At 39.7% G+C, this 24160-nt stretch overlaps 1 protein-coding gene across 1 annotated transcript; it reads left to right on the top strand.

Moving 5' to 3' along the window:
- Positions 1 to 18925, top strand: LOC137265423 (N(G),N(G)-dimethylarginine dimethylaminohydrolase 1-like). The gene is given in 6 exon segments (XM_067800822.1): positions 1 to 24; positions 26 to 301; positions 11866 to 11971; positions 12775 to 12968; positions 14272 to 14403; positions 15408 to 18925. Coding segments are annotated over 6 exon segments (852 nt in total). The 3' UTR covers positions 15528 to 18925.
- The last annotated feature ends 5235 nt before the right edge of the window (positions 18926 to 24160 follow it).

The raw sequence follows: 24160 nt of genomic DNA, 5'->3' as shown, positions 1-24160 counted from the left end.
ATGCAAGGAGCCGTATGTTCCGGTAATCATGGCTTTACGGTGTACCACAGCTATTGTCCGTAATATTCCTGACGTCTTTGTCGAGGCATTGCGACTAGATGATTCTCAGGCTGTTGTACTTGAAAACGCGAAACAACAGTTCAACAACTACATTGAGACCTTAGAACAATGTGGTGTCAAAGTTGTGACTCTGGCCTCGGATGAACAATACCCCGATTGCACTTTCGTCGAAGATGTTGCTGTTGTCATCGGTGCACGTGCGCTTGTCACTCGCCCTGGTCACCCGTCACGTCGAGGGGAGGTGGGTACCAAACTATGTTATTGCTTGTAAATGTAAGTTCTGACATCGGCTAGAGCGCAGTTTACCGCGTGCTAACGAGCGCGCTATAGCGAGAGCGCTCTGTAGAGCTACTGATCTGTCTCACTGTACCGCGCTGCTGTATCCTTAGCCCTTGGGCACCCCCCTTCTAGATCCTTAGGGTTAGGGCACCCCCCTTCTAGATCCTTAGGGTTAGGGCACCCCCTTCTAGATCCTTAGGGTTAGGGCACACCCCTTCTAGATCCTTAGGGTTAGGGATAGGGTTAGCCCTTGGGCACCCCCTTTCTAGATCCTTAGAGTTAGTGAGTAAAGGTTAGGGTTGGCTTACCCTAGATGCGATTATATATATCCATCTATTGTGAATTTCTTGATTGGCGGCACAACATCTTGAAAACAATGGCTAGGTGTGGCTTCTTGCTTTGATGAATGGGAAGACAGGACCTAGCTCTGCACATGTGCAGCAAATGAAAACAAACCATAATAGTCCCAAGGTAGCGTGTCTGCTAATTAGTCTAATTAGCACCAGTTGGAATCCCACGACCCCTGCTGAGAGCGTTCGAGCCCCGCCAGTACAGCGAAAAAATCAGAAAAAGTGCGCCCGGTAATGTGCACTACTCCCCTGACATCTATTTTGTTTGTCAACTTGTGACGAGGAATGGGATCTGAATCTGATTGCAGAACCTTGCAAAATTTGGCTAGAGTGCAGTTTACCAGGCGCAGCACAAGCCCACAGGGGCTTGTATTGCTGAAGATAGTACGTGGGTCCAACAAGCCTACACTGATATCCATATACATATAAAGAAGGAAAGGATTAAGGCCCACAAAGTTGTCAAACACCCCACTCTCGATTATGGGCGAATTCTGGGTGGGAAAGTTTGGAACACACAGCCACAATTCTTACTGAAATTAATCCAGATAAATTTGCTTTTGAATAAATCCAAAATTATCAAAATCGGTGCACTATGTACTGAGTAACTTCACTTGGAACTTGGGGGAAAAAGACAACTTTTTCATGTGTACGCCATTAACCTGCCTACGAAAATCGTCGCCTCTCGTAGAAGGAATACTATGTATTTCACTTAAAACACCCGATGGGCGAAAAAACATAACCTTTCCGTAATCGCTAGGTATTCCGTTTCCGCACGTACTATTTTCAGCAATACAAGTCCCTGTGCACAAGCCAGCACCGCGGAGCAGTTATGTCGGAAAGAGTTCCTTCCCGTACCTGTCCTCTTTTTTCAGTGAGAAATGCGGTCCCGGGGATTTATTCCCCGGAGAGTAATATTCTAAAAAGGGGTGCTGGTATAATTTGGGGGGTTTAAAGCGTTTAATGGGGGTTTAGAAATTTGGGGGTAAGATTCAAAAAGTGGGTGAAGGGATAAAAAATAAAACACCTTTGTCCTTCTATTTCGTCTCCGTGATTCTTCCTCCGGCTTTGCTCGGCCCCCATCTCTTCTCGTCACCTGCAACTTCCTGTGAATTAACTTACTACTTTCATACATCTAGTGTTAGTGGTGTAAGCAGTCAAGTGAACAACATAGCTAACAATTTAATTAAGAATCTGAAAGAAATGACGTCGCTTCTGGGAACCGAACGCGGGTCGTCTGGTTGAGAGTCCTCAATCTTACCTCAGTGCTACTAAACCCTAAGGATTGTAAAGGGTGCCTAACCTTCACCCTAAATTGCTGAACCTCTGGATCTTCCTTGTACTGAACTGCAAGACCAGGCTTGGGTCTTTCCCAAGATGTAGTGGAAAAAGCAACTGGATACTTAGACATTTGGAAATATTTGGAAATATTTGGAAACTGAAGTGTTGTGTTCTTTTAGTCTAATGTTGAAAGGCCAGCAAGTTGAAAAACATTTTCAGTTGAAAAATCAGACCTTAAATCTGCACTCTCAAAACACATTGTTAAAAATCAAAATCACTCTATCAACTGGCAACACTCTCAAATCTTGGCGTCCAACGTCAATAAGTGGAGGAAAAGAAAACTTCTTGAGTCAATCTTCATTAGAAGATTAGTACCGGAGATCAACAGAGATCTAGGGGTTTACCTCCCTAGTTCCTGGTGCATCACCGAAAAGTCTTACTAAAAAAAACAAAACGGACAAAGGCACCCATGGATGAACAATAATTACTTTACATGCAATATATCTATCAAAAATCTCTGTACATGTCTAAACTTACAATTTGGTATAATATGGATCTGTCATTTCTGATTTAATCCAACAACACTACTATATATCCAAATAAGATGTATTTAATCTATGAGTCATGTTAGTTGCAACCATTCACTACTAATGTATTATGTTGTCATAGTATTCCTGTTAGCTATTGGTATCATGTTGTCATAGGATTGTGACGTCATAATATTAGGGTAACGCTATTTTTCAGGGCATTATCATTTGCAGAAGCCCGAGGTCTTTCATGAACTGCCCGACGAAGGAGCGCAGTTGAAAAGACCGAGGGCTCCTGCAAATGATAATGCCCTGAAAAATAGTGTTACGGTTATTATAGCTAAAATAAACAGAATTTTTAATAAAATAAGAATAAAAACATGACACAGGTACATGTGACGAATGTGAGCCAAATATATGGTCAAAAATGAACCCTTGTTCAAACGAGGTGTAGGTGATTGAACTTCAACAGCTGAGCTACTTACGACGTCATGTAACAACAGGCTTGATAATGGCCTGTCGTCAAGCATTTTGCAAGCATTATCAAGTTAGAGTGGACCCCTCAATTCTGATAACGTGCGGGCGTATTAATGATAATTCTATCCATTTTAGCTATAAGCATTGTGAGGTCATGGGCAGAGTTAACAGTTAAGCCTTACTGTTCAGTTCAGCTCAACCTGATGAGGGGGATAGGATAAGCCCCGAAATGTCGTGAAAATAAAGTCAAGAAGTTGCTATCCATAAAAATTTGTCCTGTATTACGACACCAACTTCTAAATGCCTTTGAGGAATCGCTCGGATAGCTGCTTGTTCAAAATTGGTCTGGATTTGAGTTGGAGCTAATGGATGATGAAGGATTTCGTGGACAGATGTCTTGAGCTTGCTGTAGAGGCGGTGATAGGTGCTTGGTTGATGATCAGGTGGTAGGGCAAAAACAAGTGGGTACATAGACCAGCCCCTTCTATCGTGATCAGGTTTGTGGAAGTAGCTGAAGGGCTGGATGGACTGTTCTTCAATGTCTGTACACGGCACTAGCAACACAAGGAAACAATGGAAAGTTCTGGATTCTGTCTGGTGGAATCTGGCTAATTTGCTCATTGTAGATATCTTGTACAGATCCGGTGCCTCTTTAGCTCTTTTCCTCAAGTTACAAATCTCACTTGTTCTGAATCAATAGGTGGATAACAATGTTCACATCTGTTGCACACAAACTCTTCAACAATAGTGCAGTTCCCTCTGCAAGCTTTCGTGATGCACTTCCAGTGAACGCTCTATCCTCTAGTGAGGTTTCGATGGTAATGGAATCCATCATGGAGTAATTCCTGCTTTTCCATCTGAGATAGCACAAACTCTACTTTCCAAAGCTCAGCCATATCTGAATGTGAGCTGAATGTCATGGCATTGCCTAGATCATTATATAGGTACATGCATACACCAGCAGACTGTAGCATAAATAGGATTGCACAACAGAGAGAAAATGACCAGTTTTCTCATATGCGAGCAAAGGTTGGCAATGTACTTCTCTCACTTTGATTCGAAAAATAATTTTCATGTCAAGGTAAAATATCACCAACATTAAAGGTACACACCCATATCCTCTCGGTGTTGTGCTCTCAGATTTCCACTCATGGTATTCAGATTGGTGTTGATTTCAATTATTTAATAACTACTGATGTGAAATGTGTTATATTCTATGCAACATGTTGAGCACCCCTTGTGGTATATCAACTTGTTCTTCACCTCCATTTCTGCTGCCAGCTTCCGTTTCAACGGAGTGAAGGAACAGGAGAGTTAAATCTAAATATCTCAGGGTTACCTCCTCTGCTTCATTTTCCCACTATGCCAGAGGTGTTTTTATGTTAAATAATTTTTCGAAAATTGTAACAATAACAATGACAGATAAGAAAAATAAAATCATGAGAAGCTTGTAGTTTCATGGTAAACTTAGGCAATATGGCATTTCGTTTTAGATTCTGCTTACTGTTCTTGTGGCAATGCAGAACGGGGGACTATGTATTCAGCAGAGTCTGTACGTCTGTATGTGCCGTTTCTTGTTAAAATAGTATCTCATGAACTGTTCTATCCAGTGTCTTCAAATTTGGTGAGAGCTTACATTAGGGGATAACGCAGACACTAGTCGATTTGGGTGACCTTGACCTTATCTTCAAGGTCACCATGACTCATTGATCAGTCTTCAAGCTCATGTTAATATATCTCATCCACTGTTGTACCCAGTGTCTTCAAATTTGGTGACAGTCTACATTGGGAAGTATGCATCAGTTGATTTGGGTGACCTTGATCTTATTTTCAAGGTCACCACTACTCTAGTTAATGCATTATCTCTTGAATTGTGGCAAACACTTGATGTGGCAAACACTTGTTGTTTTTCCTTCACTCCACATGCACAAGCATCCTCATGTTTTAACTATAATATTTCTGAGCGAAAGTGTGCTCTTTTACACTATGCAGTATATACACAGGTAGAGCGAACTGTATTTCTCGATTAATTCAGACTGGTCATCATTTTGTGAATTGTGGGGTGAAGCCTTGCATGCCTGCTAATCATGAAAGAGACCGTCCATCTCAGCTATTGAGTTTGACTGACTGAACTCACTCCTCACTGAGCTGTTAAAGTTTCCAAGGAGCATCTGAATAAAACTTTCCCCAAACTTGGTGAAAGTTGCCATAATTCCTGCCGGTAGTGGCTGTATTTGCCTGATTTGCTCCCTTTTATGGTTTACAAGCCAGACCTGTTGTGACATCCAGTTATGGTCAGTGTTATGATACAGGGCCCCGTTTCCTCACACTCTCGTAAACCTAAGATCTCGTAACTTTTCTTGTAGCATCCGTAGCTCCTGTGTTACAGTATGGGAGGTGCAATGCGTCATCTTACAAGAGCTTACAAGAGTTTTGTGAAACGGGGCCCAGGTCTTGGGTCTGACTCCAAGTGAGTGTTCCGGTGAAATCCCTTATTTAACTGGTGTGCTGGTCTGCTGCTTGGTGTAATTAACTCAGCAAAGAGTCTGAAGTCACAAGAACCTAATTTCAACTTTATTAACAAGAAATAGAATCGCAAGGGTGGCCACAGAGGGTCAGTACAACTCTCTGGGCTGAGGGCTAGAGCTGACCTGTGTTGGGAGTCTAATCCCTACTGATGGACAAATGGAGGTGGAGACTATTTAATTAAAACTGAAACAATGCAAGGATTATGATTTGCTGACTGATACAATAATGGGTGTAAGCTACAATATCAAATGAAATGCAGTATAAACGAAATGGGGAGTATTCTACCACAACAACTTCAATGGCCTGACAGGGGGAGTATTTAATTTTCTAATCTTATTCTAAGTGGCATTAATCTTATTGGCACATTTACTGGATGCTTAATTGCTTACTCTGGGCTGGATCTTAACAACCCTTTGTGGTGGTTGCATAATGGTATTTTAATGTAGGTGATGGCATGTTTACCTCATCAAAGCAGTTTATCAACCTGTCTAGACATAACCCTTGTCTTAGTGAATGGTTTGTCTTACAGTGGAGTTCTGATTACCTCAGGCTAGGATTTTAGCCCTAGAACATCTGTGAAATTGAGTGGGCATTACTTATACCTTTTTGAACAGTATGTCTGTGAGATAAGTTGTACTACTTTTGACTGGTGCCTTTCTCTAAGCTATTACTGGTACATGATGAAACTAATATTCTGTATTTATATTTTGCTAATATCTGAATGCTGCTGCTGGTTATAAGTAATACTGAATTTTGGTATGAATTATTATTTCATCATAGCTTGCCCTCTGTCTAGAAAAGTTTGGTCCATAAACTCATACACGAAGAAAATGTGGACAATGGTATAAATTTAGTTCTTTTTGCTGTCGTCAGGGTGTCTGGATGTGGAATCTTGCTTGTCTTGGCTCTTTGTGCTGGTTCTCAATGTTTCCAGAAGGCCTTGTGATGGTTCCACATCCTAATTTTGGAGTCGACTTCACAGCCACTGGTACCAGGCCAAACAATGTAGGTTGCTACAGGTCAGTCAGAGTGTGATAGCTCCTTTGTACAGGCCAGCTTCTGTTTCACACATGCAGGCAAACATAGCTATCTGGTTGACAACCTGCCGGATATGGTTACTGCAAAATTTTGTTGGACACTCAAGTGGTAATTATATCACTTTGAAGTGTTCATATGGACTCGATGGGTAGTTGTACAACAAAGAGCAAAAATCACTGCTTAGTCTCCGAATTATGAGAGATTAAACAAGTAGGTGCTCACTTCTTTAAACTCATTATCCCTGGATTGGGACTCTGCACTCACTTTTGCTGTGTCATGTGATCATTGTTTCACTCACTAACATCCTCATAAGTTATCCAAACTTATTGATATAGAAGACAACACCACATCACACTTGCATGCTGTAGTCAGCCATGATAGTACAGGACCCCAGATGACGGGAGCAGTCATTGCACCACATAAGGGAGTAATCCTTGTATTGTAACAATCATGTACTACAATGTGATTGGTTGAAATATAATGAGATCTATTGCCACGGGACACACTGTAAAAGCAGGTCAACGGCAGATGCTGTCAACAGTGCAAGCATCACAAGCCACATATTCCAGAATCATGGCTTTGCGATGTACAACAGCCATTATTCGCAATATTCCTAATGTCTTTGTCAAGGCATTGAGACAAGATGGTACTCAGGCAGTTGTGCTTGAAAAAGCGAAACAACAGTTCATTAACTACATTGAGACCTTGGGACAGTATGGTGTTGATGTTGTGAGTGTGCCCTCAGATGAACGACTACCTGATTGCCCTTTCGTTGAAGACGTTGCTGTTGTTATTGGGGCACTTGCACTTGTCACTCGCCCAGGTCAACCGTCACGTCGAGGGGAGGTGGGTACCAAACTATGTTATGGCTTGTAATGGAAAGTTCTGATATTAACTTTGTTTCTTAAAGGTCACATGCAACCAAAAAATCAAACATAATTAAAACACATTTATCACTTATTCATGACATATAATATACACTGCTGCTTTTAAAAAAACAAATAAACACAATTATAAGCGTACAATCGCGATTCAAAAGTGTAATATTTTGTACTTGGGCTTACTTCCCCCAAAACGAAGCCCTCGGGAGACCGAATCCAGTCATAGCGGGTGGATATGCACTCAAGAGAAACGACGGCTTCCGACTGGCTGTTTCATTTGCTGATATGCTAGGTTTCATTGTGTGTAGAGAAAGATGATCTGTTTGATGGGCATTTTAGAAGTATAGCCAGTCACCAGAAAGTAAAATTCTTTATGGATAACAACTTCTTTTAGTGTACTCGATCCGTCGTTTCAGTATGGATTCATATACTGTTGTCAAACAAAATCATATACACTAAAAGAAGTTGGTATCCATGAAGAATGTATATAGAGATGTTGGGTTTGGAAAATACATATTCTCTGAATTTGCGCTCGATCCAATAAAAAAATCATGTCAGTAGAGATAGTAAACTACTGCGCGGCTGGAATCTCTCATTCGTCCAAGTACAAAGCAGGACTTGAAACTGACAAGAGTTTGCACCAGTTTTGCAACCCACAGACATAAAAACATGTCATGTGTATCACACGTGCCTAATTACATAATGTGGCAGAGACAGGACTCGGGTGCACGAGTCATAAATCAACTTATTTTCTTTATGTCGTATAGTCTGATAGGTGTTAAGTTCAAACTGCACGTGGTCAATGATTGAAGCTGTGTATTGCGTGTTGTCTTTAGCAGACAGGCAGGCAGACATATAGGTGTGAATAAACCAGACACTGAGCTTTCTCTGTGACAGAGACTGCTCACCACAATCAACATGTTTTTTTTTACATAACGAGCAGATTATTTACTTGTTTGTGTACACAACCAAGATTAGACTACTGCTCACGACCTCAGTATGCGTACTGTTTCAAGCTCCGCGAATCTATTCACTGCGCACGCGTTATGGACGCAGCGCAGCACAGCTGTTGAAACCAGTTTTCCCACCAGCGCTGGGGGGAATTTAGTGAAACGTTTGAACTCCGATTTCGCGGGCTTTTTTTCATCGCGTTTTTTTTTCAACTTTATAGATTGAATTGGCATTTTTTATGATTTGTTTCGGTAATTGCATACCAAAAGGTACCAGAATCTGCAAAGTTGTGTTTTACGTTGCATGTGACCTTTAACTTATAACAAGGATTGAGATCTGAATCTGATTGTAGACTGGCGTGTGGAATACGAGACAAGTCTCTGTAGCCTTGTCTCCACTGTGTTTGATTTATCATATGTGTTTTCAGACACATGCATAGAAAGCATTCTTTGCTATCTTGCTAGCTACAGCAGTAAAAAGTGTCTTGCATATAATTCATCTTGTTGCACTAGCCATCATTTGAGAATTTACAATGTCTGTGTGGCGCTAAAACCTTCGTTAAGTAAACACTGCGATCCAAAATCGTATCCATGAGATAATCTGTGACCAGACGGTAATGAGCACAGATCTTAAGTAACAGTTTGTGATGTGTGCCTGTCATATTAAAACTAAATACATGTATATCCAAGAAAGTCCATGCAAGTCCAGAATATGTGTCAAGTCTAGATTTCGACAGTTTCTGAAGTCTGAGTGCTCCTTTTCATTATATTTTATTATGTACTGTACTGGCTGGCGAACAGTTATCGCCATGTTGCACTTATCTCTAATTCATCAATATCACGCATGAACAGTTACGGCCAGTTACAATTCTGGTATTATTTCTACTGAATTTGACAACAATAAATGACAGCCAAAATAAATTCTTCTTGGCAACTGTAACATAACTGAAATTAAAGATATAGTCACACAATCTATATTACAGCAATTTCAAGTTCACAAAAGTCATTAATTGTTTCATTCCCAATCAACACTGAATAAACAAACACTGAATTAGTCACACAATCATTTAATTGAGGTTACATTTTGATATAAATATGCATGTAATTTTTCACGAATGACATGAGAAATGGCTTTAACTGTTACAGTTAGTTGTGAGAAAACACTTTTCTGTGCTGCCATGATTCCCTTCCGCTGCATTTCAAAACATGATCAGCGGCAGTGAACAGACTGGAACCATCGGTGCATAGCTATGTAAGCATCATAATAAATTCTGTTTCAGTAATTTAATGAACATAATACTTTTGTAAATACCTGCCAGCATTTTCTGTAAAATATGTTCCTTTCAGAGACTAGATGTTGGTGTTATCTTGGATCATCAAAAACTGTGTGTGCATAATATGAAAGTATCTGAAGGAAGATGGCGGCATAGTCGTATCGCTTACACCCATTCCACTTGTAGATGCCCAGTGAGACCTGCCAGCATTTTCTGTAAAATATGTTCCTTTCAGAGACTAGATGTTGGTGTTATCTTGGATCATCAAAAACTGTGTGTGCATAATATGAAAGTATCTGAAGGAAGATGGCGGCATAGTCGTATCGCTTACACCCATTCCACTTGTAGATGCCCAGTGAGACCTATTGGAAGCATTAGTTGATAGCATTATTCATGCACTGCTGATATTTCTATGCCAGAGAGCACCCTGTAGTGAAGCAGCCAAGATCAAGTTTCCATTACAAAAGTGCATTTAATGATAAAAGTACACAAAATCATTTTCAGGAACATTTCTGACATAATTTCAGATATGGGGCTCACAGTTTTTATATTTCTCATGTGTGCATGTGCAGAAGACAGAAAATACTGTGCTATTTTCCATATTCCCTCCTACATAGTCAGCAAAGGCAGTAATTACAAACCCAGAATTTCACAATTAATAAGTTCTAGTTACAGTGAAAGAGAAGAATTAGATCATTTGCGTTAATATAAATTTCGTTTACATTAACATAATGAAAATGCTTCCTCCATCCCATCCTTGCTAAGGTGTATGTTCTGATAGATCTACAATGTAGTCCAAGTATGCAAGACAGGATGGAGATGGCACCAGTAAACGAATGAATAAATTTGTTGTTACCTGTGCACGTGCATTGCATACACTTGGCTGATCTCTCATTGCACTCCTTTCTTGTAACAAATAGGGAACTGTGTCAAAAGTTTGACAACTTTTTTTTATTTTTTCGACATAAATTCTACAAAAAAGTCACACACAAAGTTGGTCTGATGTTTCATTTACAATCAGATTTGATTGAGTGTTATATGTTTGTTAGTTCTCGAGTTCAGTTGTAATTATAGTCCCGCCTTTCACCCAAACAATATACAAGTAAAGTGGATGCATCTATGACTTCTTTGCTCCCTTGCCTCCATCCAAACAGTCTAAGTAAACTTAGCCCCAGTGTTATTCGTTAAAGTTATAATAATTCTAATAATTATTCTGATCAGCATGAAAAGCAGTCACCATCCTTATCACTGGTACAAAATTTAACCTGTTGGGACATACAGAAGTATATGTAACAGCACTATTGGAAGAGCCAACTCTTTCCTATTTAAATAGTGGTGGAGGTGTAACTGTTCACGCCATACTTCACATTGCCCATGCCGTAAATCGTGGTATGTAATATGTTACTAACAGTCGCTGATGATGTACTGCTTACAGTAATGGTCAAAACATGTCATCCCAACAACGCATGCAGCTCTGGTACCGCATGTAGAAATAACACCTTTCCAGGCAGGACATATACTGAAAGAAACAAGTAAAGGAACACAGGAAAATTCCTGTTCCATTAATATTTTCTAATTTTCCACAGCAACTTTGAATCTGAAAATAAATAAAGGAACAGTGCAGTGAAGTGGTGTCCCCTATTTGTTTCCCTCAGTATATAGGAGTTAAGGTTGTGGAAAAAGGTGACCTAAGTGTGGATACAGCAGGAGAGTTGTAGGTATATTCCTTAATGGATGATGCTTCACCATTCATTAACATCTTGTCAGAAAGGGCTGTAACAACATGCTTGTTGCATGAGACAACTTATGGGAATTTGGTGGAGATCCTTGCTAACATTTTCCAAGCACTCCACAACAATACATTCTCATAAAAGTAAACTCACTCACTTGCACAATTTAATTAATGAGTTGGCCATGTAGTCTGCTTCCATGGTGTTATTTATGGGGACAAGGTGAGTGAGTCTAGTTGAGTTTTATGTCGCACTCAGCAATATTCCAGCTATATGGTGGCAGTCAGTAAGTAATCGAACCTGACCAGACAATCCAGTGATCATCGATCTACACAATTTGAATGCGATCACTTGTCAGACAAGTCCATCCAAACTCATTAGTCGCCTCTTACGGCAAGGATGGGTTACAGAGGATCAATTTTGAGTTCTATCCTGGATCTTCATGGGTAGATGGAAACTTAGGATTGATTTCTTGTTGATGTTGGTGTGTAGATGACGGCGATGAGGGAAGCATTAAAGTCACTACAGAAGCCCCCTCAGATCTATGAGATGGAGGATCCTGAAGCCTGTGTGGATGGAGGAGATGTCTTATTTACCGGTAACTATGGCCATAATTTTGAACGGTTACAATAGTGTAGGAAAGATAGCCTGTCCCAATGTCCCAGACGGGTGAATGTTGTGGAGGATGTGTTAAAATTAAATCTAGTCTGTCCTCATGTCGAGTCAGTTTTAGCAAACCAGTGACATATATGATGATTATAACCTTTTTGAATATTGCCAAAGGATACTAGAATACTCAAACAGATAAAATTATTGCAAACAAAATCAAATCGATGAGATATGTTTGCTATATAAGAACAGAGCTCTCTCACTTAGCTTTTTGTGCATTTTAAATGATACCGGTAGTTTAAAATATTTAAGTCTTGCAGTGGTGTTTTATTCATACTTGGAGAACAGGCTAGATATTGGCAGGACCGGTACAAAATTTGACCAGCCAGCCCTGTGGGCAGGCTAGTTTTTCTGCAAGCCGCTAGCTGAACTTTCACAGCTTTCTAATGCTAAAAGTTTTGAGTTTTCAATCTTTATCTGTCAGGAGCATTTTGTTGACTGAAAAATGAATTAGCTCAAACAGATTTTTCATTGACTCAAACATTTTCATGTACTTGAACATTTTTGTTTGCAGCACTCTTTTTTTGTGTATTGTTAAAATGATCTGACCAAACCTGCTTCAAATGCATCACACAAATCAAACGGATTGCCAGGTTCATACAAAGACTGCTGTTGTTAAGATTTATTATAGGTGTTTTTTCCTTTTAAGGTTAAGAGTGATTGCCCAGTACTGACACTTTGACTGATTTATGATCATCATGTATATGTTGCTTTATATAATGGTTGTTCCAGGTCGGGAGATATTTGTTGGTCATTCATCCAGAACCAATCAAAAGGGTATTGAGTGCTTGGCAAAAACATTCCCAGAATTCTCTGTGACGCCATTTCCTATAAAAAGCTCTCTGCATTTGAAGAGCTTGGCAACAATGTGTGGCGAGGACATGATAGCTGTTGGAGGGGATCAGGAGGCAACGGAGACACTCAAGGTATGCACCAGGTGTAATTGTGATATATGTCACTGTGTAGGGTTGTCTCCCTTGTATGCACCAGGAAACTGTGATCACTGGTTTCCTCCAGTTATGTTTCCTGGTTTCTCAGCACCATATGTACATGTTCATTAATTTTGCCAAAGACTTCAACGTCAAACATCCCAAAGCCAACTGAATTTGACGTTCTGGTGATTTCACTTTTCAGCGATTACAATGCTTGTGCATGCACTATGGGCGTGCACAGTAGTTTCATCAGTAGGGTGGATGCACTCTCACTGTTGTGAGAGGTTTTATTGGCAGTGGGAATCTGGATGTTAACTTGCATAAAATGCAAAAAAACATCAATATTTGTTACCAGAGGCTGTTAATGCCACTTCAGATGCAAAGTCAATTGCATATACATAGCAAGTGAAAATTCAGTAAAATCACTCGTGTGTTGGTCGCAGGCAACATATAGATAGGAAGTCACATGATCACACCGCTCCCACACAGTGTGGAACCAAAAGTATGGTTCATCATTGAAAAAACATACAAAAGCCCTGGATGTGGAGAGCAGAAACAGTTTTGCCGATACAGTGTCATCAGCACTGTTTTTGTAGGAAACACTAGATGTTTTTGTGTGAAATAGATATATCCTTTATCACTGAGGTTAGTATAATAAAAATGAATAAAAAATGATATTAAAGATAAAAAATGTTTTTCCTAACATCATCTAAAATTGACATTGTACATGCTCCTCAATAATTATCGTCATCCCTCGTAATAGTCGTGAATTATGAACGGTCCCCAGACTGGAAACAAATACATCTACAGTCCATTGAACTTATTGTATTTTGGTTGATTTAGCCAAATGATGCTTCACATGCAAATCAGTTTTGATGTAAGCAACCTAAATTTTGTTTGGTTGCACCAAGTGTATGTCAGGATCTACCTCAAGGCTTTACTCAACATAATTTATAAATATTCCGTGTGTTTTGTGAAACTTGTGATTTTCAGACAGAAGTAACAGAAGCAGACATAAAATATTCATGAATTCATTGAACTCCTTGCATAATTAATTTTCCATTGTTTTAGCAAGAATATGTGACAAGCATCTCCGCAGGTCTGTCTCTTGCTAAACCAAATACTCAATCTATAGTGATAAGATTACTCTCGCACACTTAATTACATGCACCATATACTAAATCATTCATTCTTTTCACTCTCACATACATATTCACTAACTCAGAAATTAGAATTGGCCTTTAGTATCCCATGCTTGTCGTAAGAGACTCTCACTGACCTTGACCCTTGCCAACAGTTGATGAAGTCACAGGCCAAGTTCAAGTACGAGTATGTCCAGCTCAACAACAATGCTGCAGCCAATGTTCTTCTGGTCAACGACAACGTGTTTGTGAAGCCCAGTGAAGAAATTGGGCAGCACAACTATGATGTAAGTAATGGATTCCAAATTGTGTATTTGTGGCCAATAGTGCAGTATCAGCTAGTCGGATGGCAGAATCTTATATTAGATGGACACAACAACAATGATGTAAGTCACTGAGTGATCACACAATATGAGATCACACACCTGTGTTTTGTGGACAATAAAAGCTTGTGAGAGGATATTATTGGGTGGCATGTCTTCATGTGGAAAGTGTTTGCCAAAGCTGGAAAACATTTGTTCATGCATTGTTGTCCTCAAGTTTGAAGAATAAACTGATGTCTGTATGAAGTATGAGGCAGTGGGGTAGCCTAGTGGTTGAAGCATCTGCTCGTCACACTGAAAACCCAGGTTCAATTCCCCCCATGGGTACAATGTGTGAAACCCATATCTTGTGTCCTCTGCTGTGATATTGCTGGAAAACTGCTAAAAGTGGTGTAAAACTGAACTCACTCATGCCCTCACTGTATCACATAATGTGTGATGAATAGTTGTCTCCCCATGTCTGCACATCATTTTGAAAATGCTAAAAACTGAACTCATTTCAGAGTTCTGCTTCAGCTTTTCTCCTCACTTCAAACTCTCGTGTTTGGTTATGTGTGAACTGATTTGCAGGAATTCTTTTAAAAACATTCAGCCAACATGAATTTAGGTCACTGTCCACTGTGCAAAACTGCATCAAATCCCCGAAAACAGGTTGTATCCCTGTTCCTTACGGTTTGTTTCTTGGTTTGTTACCTCCCATACCATGGCTGCTGACACCGGAATGCACTTCACATATATTCTCATGTGGGGAATTGAACCTGGGTCTTCAGCGTGACAACTGGACATGAATCATTTGGTTACTCCACCATCCTGATATGACTGGAATAAAGTTGCAAGATGCCCTAAACTTTGGCTGAAACCCTAGCTGTCACCCAGACCACCCACTCACTCACTCACCCACTGACTCGCTCGCTCATACACACGCCTGCTCACTCACTCACTCACCAGTTTTAATTTCATGTTCGCAGTTACTTAAGAAACGTGTGAAGGGAAGAATTATTGACGTCCCATTCTCGGAGTTCTACAAGGTGGATGGCTGCCTCACCTGCTGTTCGGTGCTCATAAACCAGGAGGCTGTGTCAGGATAGACACTCTTTACAGTACACCTGCTCATTTTTCCAAACTTATTATGACATGTCCATCTATAATTTTGTAAACAATTGTTCATGTCTGTTGTCACAGTGAATGAGGTATTGATAGCTCTTTGTTAACTTCTTTAACTGGCATTTTAGAAGCAGGGAAGTACAATACAGACAAACTTTATGGATAACAATGCCTTTAATACCTCTACGGCACTTAATGGCCTTGAACATTGCACATTTGCAATAAAACCAGGATGGTGAAGAACAAACTGAAGTTAACCGACAGTACGACTGTAGTTCATCTTGTGGGTACAGACTCCAAGCAAAAATCTATCTCTTATCCTTTGCTTTGTGTTGGTGACTCACCATTCTCTGATGCATTGAAAGATCTTAGTGTCTTTCTAGACTCTAATATGATTATAGACAAACATATAAAGCACATGTGTAGAAGTTTTGGCCAGATTAGACATTTGTTGACTCAGGAAACCACCAGTCAGTCAGGTCTCCGATTCTAAATTAGGACTGACCAGGGCAACAGTTTGCTTATCAACGTAAGTCAAGATGTTCACAGGAAGCTTCAGAGAGCACAAAATGCCTCAGCTCATCTAATTCATTGCTGCAAGAAGACATCCAATGTAACACCAATATTGATGAATCTCCATTGGCTCCTAGTACAAGGTAGAATCGAGCTCAAACTTCTATCTGTGACATACAGCCGTTAGCGTCACAGAAATCAGAGATCCAGTGATCAACTATATTAACCATTCACGAGATTAATCTCTAGTCCGTCAAGATCATTCTCATTCTGTGCTCTTTCTCTCTGGAACTCTCTTCCTTTTCATATCAGTACCTCCCATCTTGTCTTCAAGTCCAAACTTAAAACCCATTTCTTCTCCAAGTACTTATTTTGATACCTGTGCTTCGAGAAACCGCAATAAATGGAAAATAGTGCAAAACGGATAAACTTATCACTGCTATTACTTTTATGAGTGAGTGACATTTCTATTCAGGTTCATGTACCATTCATTCCTGCTCGACAACAGCACAAGAACCTGATTTGAAATGTTACACACTCTTAGTAAAGAAGTTATCTATAAAGTTTGTCTGTGGGATTCTCTACTTATATTTTTTGAAAATCATATTTCTAGGTTCTGACCTGATTTAGAACTGAGAAGTACCACCAGTTTTTATCTCAGGACCTCCTTTTTATATGATTATCCCAGTAACTGCTGCCTTCAAAGTCATCTACCTCCAGTTGTTAACTGTATGTGACGCTTGTGACATGATATTCACTAAGTCATACTTCATAAACTGTTATTATCAAACACAAATACACACCAATTTTGTTAACATTTCCTAATTTTCATGTAGGCAAAATTGTTAATCATTGTTCTACGCAGACGGTTGAAATGTAAAATGTTTCTTTATGTTTCATAAATTTACATCATATATGTGCATTTCAGTTTTTTAAAGGCATAATGTCATACCACATTTCCCTAAAAATACATACTGTATTTCTCTCCATATTGATATCAAACCCCAGGGAAGCTATCTGAAATTTCTTATAAAAATATGCATTTATCTTACTGTATTAAATTAAAAAGTTCAAATGAATTAATGCAATGCTGCATTAAATCAACTCTCACGCCCTCTTCTGGCTGAACATTATTTCAAGTGAATCCCATAGAGTTATGTCCCTTGGAGCACACTTTGCAAAAATCAAATAATATAACGTGTAATTGAAACCGGTTTGTCAAACACTGACAACACCACCTGTGACAGTTTTCGATGTATGGAGCAATGGCTTACATACTACATATGGCTGAACTGACTGCATATGCCCCCAGTATATAAAATACAGACCAAAATATTGTCGAAAATGTTTGACATTGTGCCTTTAACATATATATATTGGTTCATAGGAATATATGTAGTTAAATCTGATGGTCAAATTGGGAAAATGAAAGTCTCAATATCTTCTACCTCAACTTTATAATTGTTATATTCAAAACCTTGTTCTGTTAAAGAGAGAATGTTGTGGCTGTTACTGTGGTTATTGTGTATTCAGAAAATGAATCAGGCGGACAACAAAAGTAGTTTGACCAGGGATTTATCCTGGATTCCTGACTTTGCAGGTGTTATCAGGTGTAACCAGAAATATTACCCTTAGGGATATGGGTATTGGTGAAGCTGTTTTTAGTATTTTGAGTTTTGTGTCAATATTTTTGCTTGATGCTGATTGTTGCCATTTTGCCATGAAGGTCACTGTTTATGAAGATGACCACAGCCAACTATACTGAACAGCAAAAGAAATGCATGTCTTGAAAAAATGAAATCTCATAAAGGCAAGTGTTCGTGTTTTTGTCTTCTACTTTCTTTTGCTGTTCAGTATATGTGATGTCATTGGAACACATTGCAAGAAATAACCAAAGACAAAGTCATTTATTTATTTATTTTTTTTGACGTAATAAATGGTTTATGTGTGGCATTTACAACAATGTTTGATTGCCTATGTCAGGATGACGACATATTTTCTCATTACCAGAAATGTGATCAATGATAAAATGACAATCACTTGTTTGTGAGTTTTGTGGTTACAGAGTTTGTCATTTATGTGAGTATTTACTTATTCATGGTGCTTTCTATTGACCTTGATGTGAAAACCACACATGAACCTATTTGGAGGGACCTCCGCAGCCGTAACCCATCTCACACAAATAAACCTATCTCACGTAATACAATCAAGGCCATATCTACTACACATTACAACTTGGTGTGTCCCATGATTCTAGTAGTTTAAGGTAAAGTTTCCCCCAAGGGATCCGGAATATGCCGCAGTGATTGACAGTAGTGAACAATATGCATTTACAAAAACTTGCTTTGCATGGAATGGATGCTGGCTGCATTTATTAAACAGATTTTGTATTATTTCTAGTCAGCTTGTTCAATATGGTCCATATTCAGACATTGTAATACAGACACAAGTTTTTTTATGGCTGACAACTTCTTTATTGTGAAGAGTCACAATGTTTTGAAGTATATTCTTACTTAAGTAAGAATATACTTTCACCTAATGAAGAAGTAAGAATATACTTCGAAACGTCGTGACTTTTCACAATAAAGAAGTTGTCATCCATAAAAAACTTGTGTCTTTATGTGTATCACTTCTAAATGCCATTCAAAGACTCTATGGTAATACAGTACATGCTTGATCATACATGTCCGCAGTGGGTTTTTATCACCCAGAGATGAGCTATATTATGTCGTATATGTTAAGAATTAGTATGGACATTCAGTGAATTTAAAATATACTTTTATAATTCTTGTGGTTTTATATGGTTATGATGGATTATCTCACGTTAAATGATTTAAACTGTTTTGTATGTAACTGAAATAAAGTGTAAAAAATGTTTTGTGCTGAAAATAGTTGATATGTGAAGTCCTGATCTCTCACAAACGGATTAATTCTACTTCTCTTGAAGCTTTTTTTCACCTTTTTTCATGTCTGCTGTAACATCAGGTTCTCCCAACGACTCCAGACATTAAAAGATGTGTTGCGAAAGTTTTGTCAAACAGACTAACGGGAGGGATGGTGAGGCAGTAGTCGGCCACAAGTGAGTCATCATTAAAATGTACTGTCAGACCTCTCCAACCTGTTTCAATTCATAGCGATAGTGAGACTCCATGGTAGCTACATCCGTAATAGTTTAAGCATAAAAGTTACCATTTTTTATGTCAGCTCATTTTTTATGTCAGTTTATACTCAAGCTAAGTCTATTTCAAAATGGGCATTCCAAAAGTGCCCTTTGTAATACAATGTCATTGCCCACGAGTTGGCATAAGGCCGTGGTCTGTTCCAAAGACGTCGTTTTGGTCTTTGACAAAAAGTCTGCATTGCTCATGTATGCACTGATCTCTCCTCAGTAAAGACCTTTTATTACTTTTGCCATCTTATTTTAACCTACAATTCACACTTTCGCACACCAACTACATAAATTGTAGAGATAAACATGAAAAGTCATTTTTTCCCATTTCCAACAGTACTACAGCCATATTCCCATAGACCTTAATGTTGATTAACTTTGTATATGTATAATTTTCATAAATTTAGTTTTGGTCAAATTGCCTTCAATAGGTATCTACCAGCACAGAAACCATCTCAGCTACATACACATAATTTCCATTCAATTTTCTGATGATGATCACAAAAACTGCAACCATTTAAACAACATGTATAAGACATATCAGTCAGGTTTAACATGGTCGTCTATGGGGTAGATTAAAAGTTGTACTTAACTTTGGTGCTTAATCAAGTGTCAAGCCATAACAGTGGAAAGATGAGAGTGAGTGAGTGAGTTTAGTTTTACACCACACTCCTCAATATTCCAGCTATTAGGTGGTGGTCTGTAAATAATCAAGTCTTGACCAGACAATCCTGTAATCAACTGCATGAGCATCAATCTTCGCAACTGGGAACCGATAAAGTGTCAGCCAAGTCAGTGAGCCAGACCACCCAATCCCATTAGTTGCCTCTTGTGACAAGCATAGTCGCCTTTTATGGCAAACATGGGTTGCTGAAGGCCTATTCTACCCCAGACCAGGGTCAGAATGGTGAAAGAAAATTATGTACATTTAGCTGAAGGTGATTTCCATCCAAATAAAATGACTTCTACACAGTTTAGAAAAATTAATCTTGCAACAGTTAATTAACAGGTATGTCTATGGAAAGTTCAGTAATGATGACTCACTTCTGAAGCTGATTTGGCTGACAGACCATTGTCTCCCAAATGTATTGACTGAAGGTCATGCTGTCAGTCTGGATTGTTTTGTTGAGACTCGATTTTTACAGACAGCAGTCATATAGTTGGAATATTGTGGAGAAAGCGGTTAAACAAAGACACAAACTGAACTGGACTGTTCTCATTCGCGACCCACTCATGTTATTCGGGGACAAGATTTCAGCATCTGCAGGAGAGATTTTACGAGTGCTTTGGTCATTGACATTTCTTCACGCTTTTAAAGATGCATGAGAGAGACTGTCAGTCTCTGTGTGTGGTATTATGGCATGTGACACATCAGTTGTGTAGCACCACAAAGGCGGTATGACGACGGGATGCGCCACCTACAGATGCGCGTGCACCCAGGCACACACCGACTTGAGCGATGTAATGAAATTAAATATACTGTGATGCACAGCGAACTCATTTATGCTTTAAGTCGGGGCGTGAGGTAGCCTAGTGGTTAATACTTTGGATCGTCAGGCCCAAGACCCGCTTCGAGGCCCCACAAATGTTTTGTGTCAAGCCCATTTCAGTTGTTCCAGTGATATTGCTTGAATATTACTAAACGCGGCGTGAAACAATATTCGCTCCTTATTAATTTTAATACTGAAAATTCTCCGTCAAGTATAATTTCCATTATTAAAAAACATCATCCTCAAAATGATCCAATGTCTTTCATTTCGAAAGACATTTCCTAAAGGTCAGGACGATGCTATATCGCATCGCTGTTATGTCACTTAAATGGACATAAAAACTGAAAGGCTGTCTGCCCTTACCTTCGATGCTGCAACTGTGTTTGTCTACACCAAATAATTCTCATTTAAGCCCTGGAATGTCTCGACCCACGGCTTATTCGCAAGCCCTCGGGCAAAGTTGCACATTGACAAATATTGCATCATCCTTGCTAGAGAAGCGTTGTGACGGAACTTCAACTTACAACAGGACGAGAAATATTTCTACGCATAACAGTCAATAGCTCATTGTTTCCATGCTCTTACACTGGCAGAGATTACAGTTCAATGTTTGTTTTCAAATTCAGAGGCATAAGGCCATCGTTATGACAACCGTCAGGTCGTCTGGTAGATGCAAGTTTGTTGTGTAACGCAGCATTGAGAATTGTTAAGTTCATCATGTGATTGACATCACGAGAATCGGATGCAATGACACGCAAGGCAATGACCCTGGACCCACTTGCACAAAGCAATCTTAGCGCTACGACTGTCTTGAGCCTACGTTGAAGAATGAGAGTTACAATCATTGTTGCGCTAAGATCGCCTTTTGCTCAGAAAGAAAACCTCCGATCCTGTGGTAGTTCAAGCTTTGATCACCCTCCCTGGAACAAAGATTGTGTGATATAATTCATTCATAGAGGATATATCTTCTGTCTCTTCAATGGTTCTCTTGACACCTGTTTGTCTGCACTTTCAACATCATGTTAGTAACACCACGACGTTTCGGTTAAATGACCATTGTTTTTGGAGTGTTGTGGACAACACTACTTTTTTTATTTTCAGCTAAACTGCGCGTAGCTTTTGCCACCATTCACAGAAATTCAGCGCCAGCGCGAGTGGGTGTGCTGGAGACTGGAATGGCCCGAAAGAAAGGAGGTCAGAAGTTTTGTCTCCATCGAAAAACGATCTCAACTACATGGAAAAGTCAGGCAACCACATTCTGTTGACCAATCTAAGGACTCGATTCCCTATTTACAGTCTGACTGTTCGGACTATTCTTGGCTTACAGACAGGAATAACAACAACGTAATACCTCGACGGCAATGAGTACAGTTTTTGCTCAATATCACCGACAGGTACGTCTTGCCGGGTGCAGACAGCATCTGCGACGGCACTGAGACAAGACTGGCATGGTGACAGTGGCGAGTCGAGATTTCACATGGGAGGCTCAGATGACAGGACATGGTGACAAGGTGTACAGACGACAGGGTGAACGGTATGGGATGTGCGTGCATTGTTCAGCGTGGAGAGTTTGTTGATAAAAGCGTTATGGTATGGGGAGACATCACATCTCATGATCAGACACAACTTATCCTAGTCAATGGCAGGTTTCCGATACAGGAAGGAGATCATTGGGTCTCATGAGCAGCCGTTCATCCAACCGCACAGACGTCACACTTATACAAGCGGATTCTGTGCGCGGATATGCCGCCCGTGTTGTGACAGATTTCCCCAGACGGAAACATTCCTGTCCATCCCTGGTCAGCTGTTTCTCCGGATCTTTTCCCAATCGAGCACACTTGGGATGAAATGGAGAGACGTTTACGTCAAGCCCAGAATGCACTTTAGCTGAAATGGGACAAGTGCAGGACATGGAACAACACCCACAAAAAGATTTAGTGTCGTGTATGCGTGGTCGTTGTCAAGCCTGCATCAACACCAACGGTGGACACACGAAACTGAATCTATGTACTTTGAGACCACATCTCTTCAAGGTCGTACCACGATGCCAAGTGCCAGATTGTACGGATTTCGATATTGTCTTGTCAACAGCGATTAAGGAAAACACCACAAATTATGTTATTATCTTTTTGCATTGAAAAGACGAAACAATACATTTTTCTGTATTGCTTGAGGCAGCGAGTAGATAAAATTATTCCACATTCTGGAACAGAACACGACTCCAATCTACGAGACATTTCGTCCTATTAATTTCGAACTTCACACTTTACTAAAGTTAAATACTAACCGCACTACAGTCTTCTTAAAGATGCACATTTTCTGAGAGATTTCATCAGAAACTGATGTTTGTCTTCATTGATAACACGCGTCATCTGGCGATAAGACTTGCTGACTTCGTTGATGCATGACATCGTATTCCATTTGTGTCGATGATCTAGGCGTCAGTCACTGGATTGTCTGGCCCAGGTATGAATATATACATACCACCGTCACACCATACAAAGAACAATATATTCATTCTGAGAAGGAAGAAAAGAATTCTTTTCAAGGCAGGATGTTGTACTCGCTGGAACATGCTATTACTGTATCGTCAGCTCCCTGAGAACGTCTGACAGCCGAGTTCACCAATTGGCCATTGAAGTGTCGCGGCAAGTCAAAACATTTCATTACGTGGGCGGCGTGGTTTTAGAAAATCAGATATTCATACGCAAAATTTGGAATCAAGATGTTATTTACAAAGCCCTTATATGACAATAAATAGAATAATTCGTGGCCAAACGTAACCAGCACAAACTATTTTGAAAAGGATTATCTGTACAGTAGGAATTGCGATATGTAATTTGAAAGGATTCTTCGATTTAGGAAGAATTTATTTTTAGCGCGGAGGGATAAACTTCCAGGAGTGGTGATAACTTGGTGTGTAAACCTCGCCACGTGCACTGGAAGCTGAGGCGGCAAGTTTGCAGCCGGGTCAAGATTTGCACTCTTTCCCGTTATATTTGATCAAAGCCACTGGAATTTCGCCCCCGGCCGTCAATTTAAGACAGTATCATATGGCATTGTTCTGAGAGGGACTGAACCGTTGTCATAACTTTCGAGTGATAAAATTCCTGGAGATGCTATACCAAAGTGGTTGCTCTGAATTCCTACATCAGCTTCCAGTCAACACGGGTACCTTTCGAACGGATACTATTTCAGTGGGATTAATGACCGTAGATAACTGAGTTTGAGGTAAGTGTGACGAAATCTTGGCAGAGGTTAACAACTTGTTCTCGTCCGTTTTTCTCATCGAGTTGACATTTCGTCTTAGCCAGTGTTCGGTCTGGCGTCATATTACATCAGTTGTTTGGTTACACATCTGCTCCGAGTTTAATGGCCAGTAAATATTCTGGTGTCGGTGGTTCCAAGAAGAGATGCTTCATTTAGTAATGTGTGGACTTTCCTA

This window comes from Haliotis asinina, chromosome 15 (genome assembly GCF_037392515.1).
Source record: "Haliotis asinina isolate JCU_RB_2024 chromosome 15, JCU_Hal_asi_v2, whole genome shotgun sequence".
Lineage (NCBI taxonomy): Eukaryota > Metazoa > Mollusca > Gastropoda > Lepetellida > Haliotidae > Haliotis > Haliotis asinina.
Note: the sequence above shows the minus strand (reverse complement) of the source record. Positions and strands in the feature narration are given on the sequence as shown.